This window comes from Canis lupus, chromosome 33 (genome assembly GCF_011100685.1).
Source record: "Canis lupus familiaris isolate Mischka breed German Shepherd chromosome 33, alternate assembly UU_Cfam_GSD_1.0, whole genome shotgun sequence".
Lineage (NCBI taxonomy): Eukaryota > Metazoa > Chordata > Mammalia > Carnivora > Canidae > Canis > Canis lupus.
The window spans coordinates 28,984,143-29,001,772 of NC_049254.1; the positions used below are offsets into that span (position 1 = coordinate 28,984,143).

General features: G+C 34.3%; 1 protein-coding gene across 3 annotated transcripts in view; it reads right to left on the reverse strand.

Annotated features, from left to right (window-relative positions):
* Positions 1-17,630, reverse strand: part of ZNF148 (zinc finger protein 148) — a 119,676-nt gene that overhangs the window by 60,485 nt on the left and 41,561 nt on the right. For 2 of the 3 annotated variants that reach the window (XM_038583068.1, XM_038583069.1), the window contains exons 2-3: positions 17,313-17,448; positions 7,105-7,453 (exon numbers count right to left, since the gene is read on the reverse strand). In XM_038583068.1, the coding sequence (XP_038438996.1) occupies positions 7,105-7,437 (333 nt within the window). In that variant the 5' untranslated portion in view covers positions 7,438-7,453; positions 17,313-17,448. Of the gene's footprint in view, positions 1-7,104; positions 7,454-9,041; positions 9,147-17,312; positions 17,449-17,630 lie in introns of all 3 variants that reach the window. The other variant, XM_038583070.1, reaches the window with a different exon arrangement.

Genomic DNA, 17,630 nt, shown 5'->3' on the forward strand with positions numbered 1-17,630 from the left:
GTATCAGGATCATAAAATTTAAAGTGAGGAACTAATACAGAGTAAAGAAAACTCAAGAAACATGTCACTTAATGCAATATATAGTTTTCAACTGAGTCATTTTACAAAAAAAACTTTAATAGATGGAACACAACTAGATCGGTAAAGGATAAAAAAGTGTTGAAGACCAATCTAAAATATATAAATAACTTATAAAACTCAACAAAAACCAAATAATCCAAATAAAAAATAGGCAGAAAATATGAACAAACATTTCTCCAAAGAAGACATACAGATGGCCACAGACAAATGAAAACATGTTCAGCATCAGTTACCATGAGGGAAATGCAAATCAAAAATACGAGTTATCACCTCACACAGGTCAGAATGGCTAAAATCAACAACACAAGATACAGGTGTTGGCAAGGCTGTGGAGAAAAAGGAACACTCGTGCACTAGTGGTAGGAATGCAAAATGGTGCAGCCACTGTGGAAAACAGTATGGAGGTTCCTTGAAGTTAAAAACAGAACTACCATCCAGCAATCTCACTACTGGGTATTTACCCAAAGAGTACAAACACACTAAGTCAAAGGGATACATGCTGCCCCCCTATGTTTGCTGCAGCATGATTTACAATAGCTGATTAATGGAAGCAGTCCAAGTGTTCATTGATTGATTGATGAATGGATGAAGAAAAAGTATACATATACAATGGAATGTGATTCTGCCATAAAAAAGAATGAAATCTTGCTATTTGCAACAGCATGGATGATTCTAAAAAGTATAACGCTAAGCAAAATAATTCAGCCAGAGAAAGACAAACACCATCTGATTTTACTCATGCAGAATTAAAGAAAACAAATGAAGAGGAAAAAAAGAAAAAACAAATCAAGTAACAGATTCTTACTTGTATCAATATATTAAGTTACCAGAGGCAGAGGAGTGGAAGAAGGGGTTAAATAAATGATGAGGATTTAAAAGGGTTACTTTGATTACTGATGTATGAATTGTTGAATCACTATACTATATACCCAAACTAATATTAACTGTGTGTTAGTTAACTAGTTGGAATTAAAATAAAAACTTTAAAAGTGTCGAAAACCATAACTAGGACAAAGTGATCTACTTGACATTTATATAATAACCTACCCAATAGTTTCCAAAATACACATTCTTTTCAAGTGAGTATAAAACATTGACCAACTAACCATATATTGAGTCCTAAAACAAGTCTCAATGAATTTAAAAGGACTGAAATCATACACTGCACATTCTCTGACCACAACAGTTAGCTATCAATGACAAAAACTTTGAAACATTACAAGCTAAGCAAAAAACTTCTAATTAATTCATGGGTCAAAATGAAATCACAAAGGAAGTTTATAGCTCAAATGCTTTTATCAACAATGAAGAATGACCTAAAATAGTCCTCTAGCCTACTTTAAAAGGTAGGAAAAGAAGATCAAATTAAAAACAAAGTAAGTAGAAGGAAGGAAATAAGAAAATAATAAAGATGAGTTAAAGCTGAAATGAACAGGGCACCTGGGTAGTTCAGTGTTTGAGCATCTGCCTTTGGCTCAGGACGTGATCCCAGGGTCCTGGGATTGAGTCTCGCATCAGGCTCCCAGAGGGAGCCTGCTTCTCCCTCTGCCTGTGTCTCTGCGCCCCCCCCCCCCCTCGCTCTGTGACTATCATAAATAAATAAAAATTAAAAAAAAAATAAAAATAAAAATAAAAATTGAACTTGGAGGGACGCCGGGGTGGCTCAGTGGTTGAGCGTGTGCCTTTGGCTCAGGGTGTGATCCTGGAGTCCTGGGGTCATGTCCCACATTGGGCTCCCTGCATGGAGCCTGCTTCTCCCTCTGCCTGTGTCTCTGTCTCTCTCTCTCTCTGTGTCTCTCATGAATAAATACATAAAATCTCAAAAAAAAAATGAACTTGGAATTTAAAACTTCTCACAAAGAAAACTCAGTACAAGATTAGCTTCGGTGGTGAAGCTATCAAATATGTAAAGTAGAAATGTACAATTCCTACACCAACTCTTTCAGAAAATGCAGTAGGAAATACTTCCTAACCCATTTATAAAGCTTGCACACCCAAAACAAAGATATTGCAAGAAAATTAATATCCCTCATAAATGTACACTTAAAAACTATTTTAAAATGGGCAGCCCTGGTGGCGCAGCGGTTTAGCGCCATCTGCAGCTCGGGGTGTGATCCTGGGGACCCGGGATCGAGTCCCATGTGGGGCTCCCTGTGTAGAGCCTGCTTCTCCCTCTGCCTGTCTCTCTGCCTCTCTCTTTCTCTGGGGCTCTATGAATAAATAAAATCTTAAAAAAAAAAAAACTACTTTAAAAAATTAGTTAACTGAATCCAGCAATGTATAAAAAAGATGACACATCATGACCCAGTGCAGTTTATCCCAGGAATACAAGGTTGCTTTAATTAATACCATGTAAAAATCAACATTCACCTTAAGATAGTAAGGAGAGAAAAACAAAATCATGATCACTTAATAGATGTAGAAAAAGCATCTGATGAAGTTACAAATTATTTTTGTTTTCAAAACAGCAAACTTGAAAATTTCTTCAATGTAACAAAGATCATCTATAAAAAAACCTACAACTCAAATAATTCAGTGAAAAACTGAATGCAGTCCCCTAAAGATAAGGAACAAGGCAAAGATGTCATCAATTCAATATTGTACTGAAGGTCCCAGTCAGTACAACAAAACAAGAAAAAGAAGGTATACTGGTGGTAGGGGTAAAGGTGGGGGTGCGGGAAAATATATTAGAAAGGAAAATGTAAAATGTATGAACAATATGATCAGACATATGACTCTGAATAAACCTAAGGAATCAAGAAAATGACTACTAGAACTTCTATATACATGTAACAGTCACAGGATACATAGTCAATATAAAAAGAATCAACTACATTTCTATATACTAGTCATAAACAATTAAACATTGAAATTTTTTTAAAATGCCATTTACAATAGCATCCAAAACACGAAATACTTAGGGATAAATTTAACAATGTATTTCCAGTAACTCTACATTGAAAAGAACAAGGCTAAGATAAATTATAGATAACCTACACAAACATAACAATATACCATGTTCATGGATTGGAAGCCACTATTATTTAGATGATGTTTTTTATCAAGTCAATATGTAGAATCAATGTAATCTCAATAAAACCCTACTTGGTTCTTTTTACAGAAACTGAAAGGCTGATTCTAAATTTCATATGGCAATACAAACAACCTCGAATGGTCACAAAAGTCTTGCAAGAACAACAAAATCAGAAGACCACAATACCTGACTTCAAGATTTACTATGCAATATTCAGCAATTAAGACAGTGTAATGCAGATGCAAAGACAGACACTAGATCAAGCAAAGAAAATGAAAACCCAAGAAAAATGGCTTAAATTCTATAAAGAGGTACCCAAAAGAAACAAAAAAAGGTCTTGTACAAGAATGTTCATCACTCAAGCAGCTTTATCCATAAAGACTGAAAACTAGTCATAACATGAGCATAAAAGGGGAAATGAATAAACAAATTTTAGGACAACAACACAAATAATATTACTCAAAAAAAAAAAAAAAAAAGGAATAAACTACTTACTGATACACTCAACCAACATGGAAAAACCAAAAACACTGTGCTGAACAAAAGAAGCCAGACCCAAGAATGACATACGATTCTATTTAAAGTTCTCAAGGGTATTGATCTGGAAGAAACAGACAGAAATCCTCTAGGATGACAGAAATATTCTGTATCTGGATGGGCTGTGGGCTATACAAGTCTATGCAGCTGTCCAATACACATACCCACAGACACACATATACATGTTTTTTCACTCAAAAAATATTTGGCTGCCTACTATAACCCAGGTATTGAGAACACAAAGTTAGAAGGCAGGATGTGGAAGAGCAACCTTATAGTCCTGCAAGCAAAGAAATGCAAAATGTTAGTTATCATAATGAAAACCAAACAAAAGAGAAGTCTTTTAAGATGAGAAGTAAAAACCAGTAGATTGCTAATCAAAGAATATTTCAAGTATATACAACATATACAGAAGTAATAGAGGGGATCCCTGGGTGGCTCAGTGGTTTGGCGCCTGCCTTTGGCCCAGGGCGTTATCCTGGAGACCCGGAATCAATTCCCACGTTGGGTTCCCCGCAGGGATCCTGCTTCTACCTCTGCCTGTGTCTCTGCCTCTCTCTCTCTCTCTCTCTCTCTCTGTGTCTCTCATGAATAAATAAATAAAATCTTTAAAAAAAAAGAAGAAGAAGTAATAGAAAAACTCATAGTGGAGCTGGGCAACTAAAGTAATTTGATATGCTTAAAGTATGAACGGGGAGAGAAGCTACTGAACTACAACCTAAGGGGTTGTTAGAAGAGATCTGATTATGATTATGCAGGCTCTCTCTGCCTCTGCAATAGGCTGTATTTTAGCTGTTTGGCAACAGGAACCTTTGAAGAAGTATTCATAGGGAAGTGAGAAGTATAAATCTCATTTGGAAAGATCACTACAGAAACTACCTGAAATACAGACTGGACAAGTCAATCTATATTTATAGGACAGTCAGTCCTATTAAAAGACTAATGCAATCTACAAAGGACTTCATCAACAGCAAAACACACAATCTTCTCAAGCTCACGTGGAGCACTCACAGACCACTTTCAGAACCATAAAACACACCTTAACAAATTAAAAAGAACAAAAATCATATGATATATGCTCTTAGACCACAAAAGAATTATTCTCGAAAGTCGTAACAGAAAAATAGCTGGAAAATCCTCTAAACACTTGGGGATTAAACAACACACTTCTAAATAATATGTGGATCAAAGAAGAAATCTGAGGAGAAATTAAAAGATATATTGAATTAAATGAAAATAAAATTACAATTTATCAAAATTTGTGGGAAGCAGTAAAAGCAGTGCTTACAGGGAAATTTATAGCATTGAATGCATATATTTGAAAAGAAGATCTAAAATCAATCATCTAATCTTCCCCCTTAGAAAACTAGAAAAGCAAATTAATCCAAAATAACAGAAGAAATTATAAAAATTAAAGCAGAAATCAGTGAAACTGAAAACTAGAAATCAATAGAGAAAATCAAAAGCTGATTTTTTTTTTAAGATTTTATTTATTATTCATGAGAGACACAGAGAGAGAGAGAGAGGCAGAGACACAGGCAGAGAAGTAGGCTCCATGCAGGGAGCCCAATGTGGCACTCAATCCTGGTCTCCAGGATCAGGCCCTGGGCTGAAGGCAGCACTCAACCGCTGAGCCACCTGGGCTGCCCCAAAACTGACTCTTTTAAAATAGCAGTAGAATCAGAAAGCCTCTACTGGGGTCTGGAGAAAAACAGGGAATTGTTGTCCAACAGGTATAGCGATAACTCAGTTGGTTAAGCATCTGCCTTCAGCTAAGGTCATGATCTCAGGGTCCTGGGATCACAAGCCCTGCATGATGCTCCCTGCTCAGCAGGGAATCTGCTTCTCTCTCTGCCCCTCCGCCCACTCACATTCTCTCTCTTACTCTTTCAAATAAAAAAAAATAATCTTTAAAAATAAAAAATAAAAATATAACAAAGGAATATTATGAACTCTATGCCCACAAATTTGATAATCTAGGTGAAATGGGATCAATTCCTTGAAAGGCACAATCTGTAAAAACTCACACAAGAAGAAATAAACAATCTGAACAGGCCTGTATCTACTAAAGAAATGGAGTCAGTAATTAATAACCTTCTAAAAAAGAAAGTAGCAGGCCATATGTACTCACTGGTGAATTCTATCATACATTTATGGAAGAAATTATACCAATTCTCTACAATCTCTCCCAGAAGTCAAAAGCAGAGAAATACTCCTAGATCATTCTATGAGGCCAGAATTACTCTATTTTAATCAACATCAGATACGAAGATAGTACAAGAAAACTAAACCAATGTACATCATGAACATGGATACAAAAATCCTCAACAACTTATTAGCAAAATGAATCCAACAATATATAGTACGAATTACATACCACAACTGAGTGGGATGTACTACAGGTATGTAAGGGTGGGTCATCATTCAAAAATCAATTATGTAATGCATCACAAGAACAGACTAAAAAAAAGGTAAGGCCACTGCAATAGGCTAGGTAAAAATTGGCGAGCACAGATATTAGAACACAAGTATTATTCATTCATTCACACAATGTGCCAACACCCAGGATGCACTGGAAAATAAGACAAAACTCATGCTCTCCTAGAGCTACAATCTATGAGAGAGACAGACCCTTAACAAGTAACCACAAGTCCCTATTGCAGGAACTCAACCTAGACTGAACAGAAGGGGAAACGTGGATAATGATGAACCACTAACTAGATTAAAAAATACAGAGCAGGTATGGCTGAGGGGAATACTACAAGCAGGATGTATGAAGGTTCTGAAGCAAAAGAAAAAGCAATAGTGTATTAAATATACTGAAAGAAATCCAGGCTTAATATCACAGAAAGAACAGAAGAGGATTACATTATGGTTATGGTTTTGATGGTCATCAGGAAAAAATAAAAACACAAGGATGCAAAAGAGTCATGGGTGCCTACAAGAGAACACATTAGTGATTAAACCATGACATCTAGGATAAACAGGAAAAACTAAAGAGCTGATATAGTTTTTAAAAAGATAATAAAAAAAATACAGACACTAGGAACTGCCAAGTTAACAGAATTTGAAGGAAAAAACTCTCGTGTCTTATCTTTTTCTAGTTATGTTCAAGATTCAATCTTTCTACTCTTCAAGGAAACCCAGAACTTAAAACAAAATCTTTAAAATTTAATCACTTAAAATTTAATACATAGTAATCCTGACAGAGAAATAAATTTCATCCTGGAAAAGAGAAGTTTCTAAACTGTATAGAATACAAAAACTTAATTTTGCTTTTTCAAATGTGACTTCTGTCAACATTTAGTATACCTACTCAAGAACACTCATTTGAACTATTAAACCTTTAAACATTTTCTGATATTTCCTCAATGATTTGAAGTATTACTTAACACAAAATTAATTATGATTCTAGCTATAAGTTATATTAATCTTATAAAGGAATTACTTACAGGGACATTAAGTGCATACTGTAGTCCTTGAGGAAGTCTTTCATGTGTTTCCATCTGCTCTTCATCATTTTTCACTGTCTCCTCATGGACCATGAGTTCATCATGTGATATCATATCCTGTTGTCTCATTTCACTTTCTTGTAACACTTCATCTGCAGCAAGGATCTCCTGGTGAGGCATACTCCGGTCTTGAAGTACTGACTCCTGCAGTTCCCCAGACACGGTAGACTGGCCAGACACTCCACCCATTACAACCATTGCCCTGGAAGACTGCATTTCGTCTATGCCGCCACATTTAAGAAATAATCCTTCCAGTTTGTCGTCAATGTTCATGCTTAAGTATAACTGCCTAGAAAGACCAAGTTTGGCAACAAAGCATAATAAATTAGTTTTATATGTCTACTTGATTCTTTTTAAAATTTTAATTATGAAAGGTACACACTTTAATAGAAAAATTTTATTCATGTAATTCAGTATTCATCTCCAATGTTAAAATTACCAAGGTAAGTTTCCAAGGCTGGTAGAGTAAAATGCAAATTTTCATTTTTGACATTAAGGCATAAAATCTTAACCTATATCATTATGAAAAATGAGTATGACATAAAGCAAACTGGAGATAGCTGTAACAAAGGAGTCATATCTTTTAATATAGTAAAATATCTTTTTAAAAATTTTTGAAGTGCATTCATTAATAAATAGACAAATCACCATCAGGCAAATCACTAAATATATAAAATATATAAAATAATAGCCACATACAGTAGTAATAAAAAATGAACATTAAAACAGAACTACCATATTTTATCCACCAAGATGGTAGCGCCTCTCTAAAAAAAATATGTTCAATGTTGAGGTAGGTTAAAGAAAAAAAAGACACTCATTTACTAACAGTAGGAGAATAAATTAGCTCAACTATTTTCAAAGGCAATGAATGCATCAAAAGCCGTAAAATATGAAATATTCTTTGGAAATGGAAATACATTATGTATTCAACAAAATGAAGCTGGTTAAAATATCTTCATTCATACATTATGTTTTAAACTATAGTGATGGCTGTATGACTTGGTAAATTTACTAAAACTCCCTGAATTGAACACTGAAAATGGGTACATTTTAGAACATGTAAATTATATCTCATAGTTTTTCTTAAAAATAGAAATCAGAAGAATAATAGCTACCTTTGGAGGGTTGCTATTGATATTAGGTAGGAAATGGGGGGTATCTGAAAGCTGGCAATATTTTTTGAGTTGAATTCTGACTGCACAGGTGTGCACACTTTGTAAAATTTTCAAGTCGTACATCTGCAATATGTGCAAGTTTCTGTCAATTATACTACAATGAAAAGTTAAAGTCTGCTGAAACTCAAAAAACAATGTATACAGCAATAAAAGTATTCTTGAACAGTATTTGAAAATGTGGGAGGATATCCCAATATATTAAAGGAAATACGTGTGCGTTTGAATGCACATAGGTTTATCTAAAATGCTAACAATATTAACATTACCCCTGGGTAGTGAAATTGTTGGAAGTTTTTTCCATATTTATATTTATCTATATCTATAATTTGAAAACTTACTATAATAGAATTTTATTTTTTATGCATGTTTTTAAATTTGTTAAAATGAAATAAGTGATACTTCCATTACTAATATAATCTTAAATAGAGCATGATTAAATTTAATAGGTCATAAGAACTAGACGTTATCAAATAATAACATTACCTTATTTATTCATTATAGAAAAGACACGCAATATTAAATCTGCCCTTCTAACTCATTGCTGTAAATTCAAATTCCACTGTGTTACCCTAGGAACTAACATAATAATCAGAAATCCAAAGAAATTCATCTTAACAAAGGTGAAAGCACTGTCACAAAGTTTGTTTTCCAAAATCAATTTCTATTGTCAGCCTATGTAAAATTAACACACATACCTACCCAAAGGGAAGGGTCCATAAGTAGTAAATGCATTAACTAGGTTTCAGTTTGGTCACCTCTCTCCTGAATTAATCAGGTAGGTTACGGTTACTATTTTGATCATAGCTTTCAGAGGTAAAAAAAATGATCAGTTACATTCTTATATATTACTGAAATTTAAATACTCTTTCATTTACTAAGGTTATCATTTACTGAGAAACCTGTACTTAAATGAACAACTCAAAAAAACACATAAACAGCTAAGTAAAAACATACAAAAATATAATTCATACTTGCTAATCTTATCTTCCCTGGTACCAGGTAGTATCAGTCTAGAATACATAAAACAAAGAACCTACAATCTGATTTTACTTTTCAAAATACTTAAGTAGAAAACTTGAAAAAGCTATAGGCCAAAGATTTTAAGTAAATCACCAAAAACTTGTTCTTTTCTAAATATTCTATTTATCACAGTTCTTAGAAGATAAACTATCCCACAAGTAAGTGAGACATGAAGTCTTTACAGGGCTAAAATTTACTTATTCTGGCCATTTCTTTGGAGGTTCTTACCAAGTCAATTACATTCTTCTCATCTATTTAACGTTTTCTTAAAGAATGTGGAAAGCAAAAAAAAAAAAAAAAAAAAAAAAAAAGCAAAAGAATGTGGAAAGCCCCTAACTTAAAAGGGAATTATGTATACAAAAAGCCACCCTTTAAAAAAAAAAAAAAAAAAAAAGCCACCCTTTACTGCAATTCTTCATTGCTGCTATTGTCACATACACCATTATTAAAAACAAAACACAAAAAACTTTTAAGGAATATAGGAGAGGTCAAAGACGTCATTAAAAGGTCAACTTAAAGAAACTGACTTAGTGCAGAACTTAGTTTGAAGAAAAAGTAGCCCGGTTGAAGCTGACCTGTTAACCCCACACAAGGTCTACATTTCCCTAAAGCAAGGGTCCCCAAACTCCACTGTTTTTGATCATGCACCTCATCGCTTTTTATAAATTGAGCATATCCTAGGGATGCCTGGGTGGCTCAGCAGTTGAGTGTCTGCCTTTAGCTCAGGGCATGATCCCAAGATCCGGGATTGAGTCCCACATCGGGCTCCCTGTGAGGAGTCTGCTTCTCCTTCTGCCTATGTCTCTGCCTCTTTCTCTGTGTCTCTCATGAATAAATAAATAAATCTTAAAAAAAAAAAAAAGAAAAATTGAGCATATCCTAGTATATGCATACTATTTAAAACTATACCTCTAAAATATTAACATAAAATGTACATATGAACACAAACATTATATTTTAATTTTTTTACTAATGTTATCCCTAACATGAGGATAAAAGAGTTAAGTACTGGGCAGCCTGGTGGCTCAGCGGTTTAGCACAACCTTCAGCCCAGGACGTGATCCTGGAGACCCGGGATCAAGTCCCACATCAGGCTCCCTACACGGAGCCTGCTTTTCCCTCTGCCTGTGTCTCTGCCCCTCTCTTTCTCTGTGTCTCTCATGAATAAGTAAATAAAATCTTTAAATAAAATAAAACAATAATATAAAATAAAATAAAATGAAATGAAATGAAAAATAAAACCCTAAGTACTCAAGAAGTCAAAGTACTTTGAGGACAGAGTCTATTTTGAAAAAAAGGCAGGCTTACATTAAGTGCCAGAGTGAGGGACTTGGAACAGGAAGATACCACACTTCAGGATAGAAAAAGTAAATGGAAAAGGGGAAAGATTGTAAATATATGACAAATATGATCTCTTCAAAAAGTTTCTTGAAAAGAGGCTATAGACACAGAAAAAGGAATCTCTCTCCCTTTTTTACATATAGTTTCTTATTACTATGACCCCAAATTAAGCCATACATTTTAAGTAATTGGCTAGCCAAGAAACTGTTTTGAGAAAATTATTTCCTTGAAATACAAGAAGATGCTAAGATACAGATTTCATTATCAGTGAACACTACTCTGACAAAGGTTTAAAGCAAGCCTTGGAAATATCTATCAAAATGAAAACCGCACATACCCTGACCCAGCAACCTCACTGCTAAGAATATACACAATCCTATAAAGTAATTCATCAAAATTAACTAAAGATGTATGTACAAGATATCTGGTGCACTTTTAGTGGGAAAAGACTGGAAACAACCTAAGCATCCACTGACAGATTATCTCTTAATCATGATTCAACCATACAATGAACACACATGGTCATAAACGGAATGAAGACACTGTATGTGCTGGGTGAAAAGTTCTCCGAGGCACATTACGTGAAACAAAATCGAGGAGAAGATAAAGTGGCCCATACTTGTATCACACATCTCAACTAGTAACTGGGCAGTGTAAGCTGGACAGGAAATGAGATAAGGCTCTCATACAATAGTTAATTTCACCAAGTTTATGGTAAAAGGAAAAAAGGACAAAGCCACACTAAGAAAAATGATAAGACCTTTTTTTTTTTTATTGTCCTTGAAGCTCTCTTACATACACTTATATAATCTTTAACTTTCTCCCTTCTAACTCCTACGTGGTGGTCTCAGGCAAAACTCTCATGTGCTTCACTGCACATTCAACAGCTGGAATACAACAAAAGATCCCATGCTCAAGAGTTAACACAGGCTACTTCCCTTCTCTAATTTCAGCTACTTTCAAGGAGGATCAATCAGGTGTAAAGAAAGGAAACTGATGTAATCAATCTACATTAAAATGCAAATAGTTAAATGTCTCTTCCTGCTAAACTGTCAAAAAGGCCACTGCTTTTTGACCCAAATAGCTACACAATTAATGGAAATTCAGGTGTTAGGGATATTACACAGCAGAGAGGAAGAAAGAAATAATGCTTCCTTTAAATCATGTCACTTACATGAAAGCCTGCTCTGGAAGAAAAAAAAGAAACAATTTTTGTTCCCAGGAGCCTCTGTCCAAGGGGCAAAAAGAACGGCCTGGTGGAGTAATAAAGCAACCAGCCACCCTGAGTTCTTTGCAATGACATATTCTTTTTTAAGGGGCTGTGGGCAGCTGACAAAGTATAAAACGTCACAGCTGTTAAGAACCAAGACAAGACAGACAATGACGTCCTAGGGCTAATTCAGCTAAAGAGCCCTCTTTCTTCTGAAGTTTAGAGTTACCCAGAAAAGGGATCATTAAAAACTAGAATACAGCAAAAGAGAGGGAAAAAGGAAAAGGCCAGCCCACCTTGGGCCAATTTCTCCTAAATTGCACTTTACCAGATTACTTCAAACTGTCTTCTTTTCCCCCTTCTAAGTTTTATTCTTCCCTCATTTCCATCACTCTGTCAAAAAAGCTGACAGATACAGCAATAGGCATATTTAGGGGGCCATAATAGTTTCTTGCTCCACCCCATGGTCCCTCGCCCATACACTCCTTACCATCCTTTCCTACTGAAAAACGTTTGGTTCAGCTATGTAAAAGTAATTCAAATTGTGGTCAAGTAGGTAACCCCTAGTCATTTAAACCTAATGGCAATGCTCTACTAAAAGAGAACATAAATTACTAGCCATCACTGTCTCCTGTCTTCCAGAAGAGACAGCTGACACTCCTTGTCATCACCTTCTAATTTAATGCTTCTAATCAACTGTGTGCAAGCAATTAAAAAGTAAGCTTTATAGATTTATAAGATGAAATAGAGTAAATAAGCTTTGAGTCAGGGTTTTCAGTAAGAAATTAAACACATGGACTTTTAATTCAAGCATCTGTGATCATTATTTCTACTCTAAGCTGAGGGGACTGTTTGGGCTAACTTTCAGAAGACAAAGTTAACAGAAACAAAACATATGGACAAGTTGGCCACTACTACTCATTTTTAATCAACTATGCAAAGCACTTAAAGCAACTACTGATTTAAGGGAGTTCTATACAATTAATAAGAAAAATATCTTTCTAAATTTATTAATAGGTTTGAGTCTATACTATAAAGTTCAGAGATTATCATAACCTGGAGTGGAAGGGCAACTAGTATGTGTTGAGGATCTACTACATGTAAGACAATGTGCTGAGTATACTTACATACATTTACATCACTTAACATGTGTATAGTAACATTCAGGACAATAATAGTATATCCCTATTTAACCGATAAACTGGGGTTTTCCCCAAGTCACGTAGCTAGGAGGTACACTGGGATTTCAAAACAGGCTTAGCTGGTTTAGTGCACTTTTTGCCACACTATACTAACCTTCGCTACTTGAAAAGGCTCTGAATGCATTAGGAACTCAGAGAACTCCTCTTCTCACTCACCTACTCTGAGGCCACTCTGTCACCATTGCTCGGCTTGGTAAAGCAATCCATGCTCGGCTTGGTAAAGCAATCCAAGTCTCCTTAGCTGGCTACTCCCACCTCATGGTACCATGGGAGAACTTTGTGACACAAAATAGCTTTTTCTCTTTTGGAAGAAATGGACACTTCCTACATTTGCTACTTTCCCACTTCCATCTATTACTCACATCTTAGTAAATTTCTCTTATTCTTTTTTTCATAGGCTTACATATACCGTCTTAATCCTTCCATTGTCTTCAAATCTTTACCAAGTTACTTCAGGAAACCCTCTTCCTCTTACCTCCCCATTTTCACTTGGAAATCAAACAAAATAATCCTAACCATGGTTGATAAATATATGAGTGGTTCTAAAGATATACCCATATGAAAAGAAAGAGGGTTGTACGTTTTAAGGTGAAACTGATTTGTAAGACTCCTGTCATAATCCTCTAAAATTTTTGAAAGCAGCTAGTTCCCGTTCAGAACATACACAAATATTCATCTGCCACTTTATCACCTTTAATTAAATCTTGCATTCAAACATGAAAGAAATATTTCTCACTTAAAAATACTCCTTTTGTGTTTTATTTATTTAGTTTGGTTGAATTATTATTTTCCATCCAACTTTTACTGAACAATGTAGAGCTTCCAACTTTATGAATTAAAACAGATTATAGTGGGCAAGCTTAGGAATTAAAAATTATTCTTTTCCATGGAAAGAATAATTTCCAACTCAAAATATCCCACCCCCCACGCCCAAATCAACAATATCTCTGCCTTGTACCAGAATCCATTCAACCTATAAACTTCACTTGGAGGCAGAATTACTCAAAGAAACCTATTCTGGAACAGTAGAAAAGCTAGGCTTTACAAATTACTTCTGACCCAAAGCATGTTCAGCAAACTCCTTGTTGTCTGAAGGATGCCAGTTGTATTAATTTGGATTCTAATATTTCTAACCCATGTAAGGGGTCAGTGAGGAATTATACCTTAAAAATAGCATTGGAAATACAGATATCAATCAGCCTCAAGATCAACTGGTTAGACAAAGCAAGAGACAAAGAAAACCATGATCAATATGGAATTAACAATTTGCCCTGATCATTCTTATGAAGTTTCCTATTTTTTCATCCTTCAAAAGAATCATTTTATCTATACAGAGAATGTTTCATCTCTAACTTAAAAACAATGCTTATTTCTTGTGTAAGTATATTCCACATTCTGAAACCCCTTCAGCTACACCTTTATGTAACTACCGTTTTGCATCCATAAAGCATTATCTTGTAAACTATGCTCCTTGATGATTTTTAAATTACTACTTGTTCAAAATATTATAATAGTATCATTTATGACAATGACAATTGGACAAAATGGCCTTTCTGATCAGTGCTAGCAACAATAAGACATTAAATAAGAGAAAGTATAGGCTAAGATCCATCATTTCACACAATATAACAAGAAAAACCCCTGACCCTTTTTTAACCACAGAAAAATAATTTGTAAATATTTAAGTCAAAATTAACAGGCATTTCTATATGCCTGCATCCCCCCTCAAATAAAGTAGAATCTAAGTATATTCTATATTCCAAATACCCATCACTGATGTCTTCTAAAACAATGTTAACAAGAAAACAGTGATGTTTAAAAATATTAAAACATCAAATTTTTGGCAACTCATACTATTTAAGAAACAGCTATAATTTATCTTGAAGGGGGAAGGGGTGGTAAACAAAAAAACAAAAAAAAAAAAAAAAGGTCCAAGCAAAACAGAATCCTACATTCTGTTGGATCTAGTTTTTTCATTCACCACATCTTATGCCAATATCCACAATTCAAACATTAACATTAAAAATACTCTGTTAGGAAACTATGAATTTTCTACAGTCTTGTATAATAAAAGGAGTAGCAAAAAGACTTCTTAAAACAAACTTCCCTGTACACTATGAACATTAAACACCTAAGTTATTTTTATTATGTACTACATAGTAACCAAAACCCATTTCAGAACAGAGAACTGTTAACTATTAATATCAACATGTTTTAAACTTAGATAAATGCTCTCACTTTAATAATACAAACCCTGTTTGTTAAGTACAGAACTAAGGATGCATTTTTACCTTCATTACCAAAAACACCTATAACATCTTATACTATTCAGTAATAAACTTAAATCAAGGCCTACTATAAAATGCTGTATACAAGTACAGAAATTTATCAAAACTAGCTGTTATCTCCAGTTTCTTAAAAAGGGTACCAAAGGTAAAATATGCTGACATAAAACATGGTGGCAAACTGACAACTAGTTTCCAATTCTTTAATAAATTCTGTAATAGAATATATAGTATTTGATACTTGTTTCAAAATACAGTATTTAAAGCAAGACAAGAACCATAAAAAACAATGTATGATGAAATATTTGTCATCTAAAAATAACTATCTCAAGTGTGTAATGTCTTAGAGAATAAATTGTTCTAATCTTATCTCAACATTTAGAATAACAGACTCTTTAGAATTAGAAGGAACTAGTTACAGATCATTTTGCTCTACGTGTATCCAAAAAGATCCTCCTAGCCAAGGCCCCCACCCTTGTTTTATTTTTTTAATAATAAATTTATTTTTTATTGGTGTTCAATTCCATCCTTGTTTTAGACTTTAAAATATTAGACACATCATTTCAACCTATTGGCAGTTCAACAAAATGAGGAATTATCTCAAGTCTATTTTAACTTTTAATACCTTCTGCCTAGGTCTCTGCCTCTGTGTCTCTCATGAATAAATAAAATCTTTAAAAAATATATTTTAATGTTAACCTAAACTAGACAAATAGAAAGTAAATCTGATATAAATCCTAGTATAAGAGACAACAAATTCCTCCTTCTTCCCCACCAACCTGTTTTCTCCTTCTTACCTAATAGTATGGCTACCAGGTAAGACTCATTTCCCAGCCTCCCTTACAGCTGATTGTAGTCATGTGACAATGTTATAGCCACTGGAATATGAGTAGAAATAATATATAGAACTCCTCTTAAAGGGAAGGAAATGTACTTCCTTCTCTCTGCTGACAGACATAACAGTAACCATCTTGGACCCCAACAGAGAAGCCACATATTACGAACAGCAGAGCAAGCCGGGGCGCCTGGGTGGCTAGGTCAGTCAAGTGTCTGCCTTTGGCTCAAGTCATGATCCCAGAGCCCTGGAATCAAGCCCCACCTGGAACTCCTTGCTCAGTGGGGAGCCTACTTCTCCCTCTCCCTCAGCTGTCCTCTTGCTTGTGCTTGCTCTCTCTCTCTCCAATAAATAAAATCTTTAAAAAAAATTTAAAAAAAGAATATCAGAGCAAGATAAAAATGTCCAGGTCATGATTCTGGAGCTTCTAAAAATCTCAGTACTGTTTACACATGGACTTTTGAGTAAACATATTTCTACCTTTAAAGCCTCTGTCATCACGGCCAAGTCTATATTTTAACTAATACCTCTAATATAAATGATTAATGAATTATCTACGTGACTACTTCCTTAGGGTAGACAAACTTACAATTATGTACAAATGTACAGTATGGTATGTTTTCTTATATTTTAAAAACTGTATGCCAAACACCATTAAATTTTACTAACAGGTCTAATTTCCCCATGTATGAAAACAGAGTTTCCATGGAAATTCTGAAAAATTTAATGTAGGTTTATATGTATTAATGATGGGTGGGTGAAAAATACAATACCCTACTGAGAAAAGGGTTAAAAGAGAAAACAACTTCCCACTTAAATTTCACTTCAGATTACATAATAAGCTACACATATTTTTCTATGCTAAACTTAAAATCTAAAATGATATCATTATTCCTCAATTTTCTCTTTAACACTGTTTTCTCAAGAAAAAAATTTAAAATCCCAAGTTTCTAACAGATACAAACACCAAACCATAAACTATACAAAAATCAACATGAAATTTTATCACCAAAAAATGGTTTCATATTTGAAAAAAATAATTCATTCATAATTATGAAAAACAAGTGGTGACATTACCTGAGACTAAGGTAAAAACGAAGACTTCAAGGAAGGGAATGCTGTAGAGTTGAAAAAGAAATCATGGTTGAGTTTCTACCTTTCATAAGTTTCAGGGACCCTCAACACCACCTTAATCACTTATGCCATCCAAGTCCTACAAAAGAAAAGAAAAGAAAAACATACAACAAAATACATTACTTATGAAGGGAAAAAATACTGTAAAAATACAACATGGAGAAACTGGTATGAATAATGAAGTGATCATTCTTTGTAAAAAGGAAGCTAGGTCTGAATGACCAGTACAATAACTTGCTTTTAAGTCTGAAACCAGGAAAA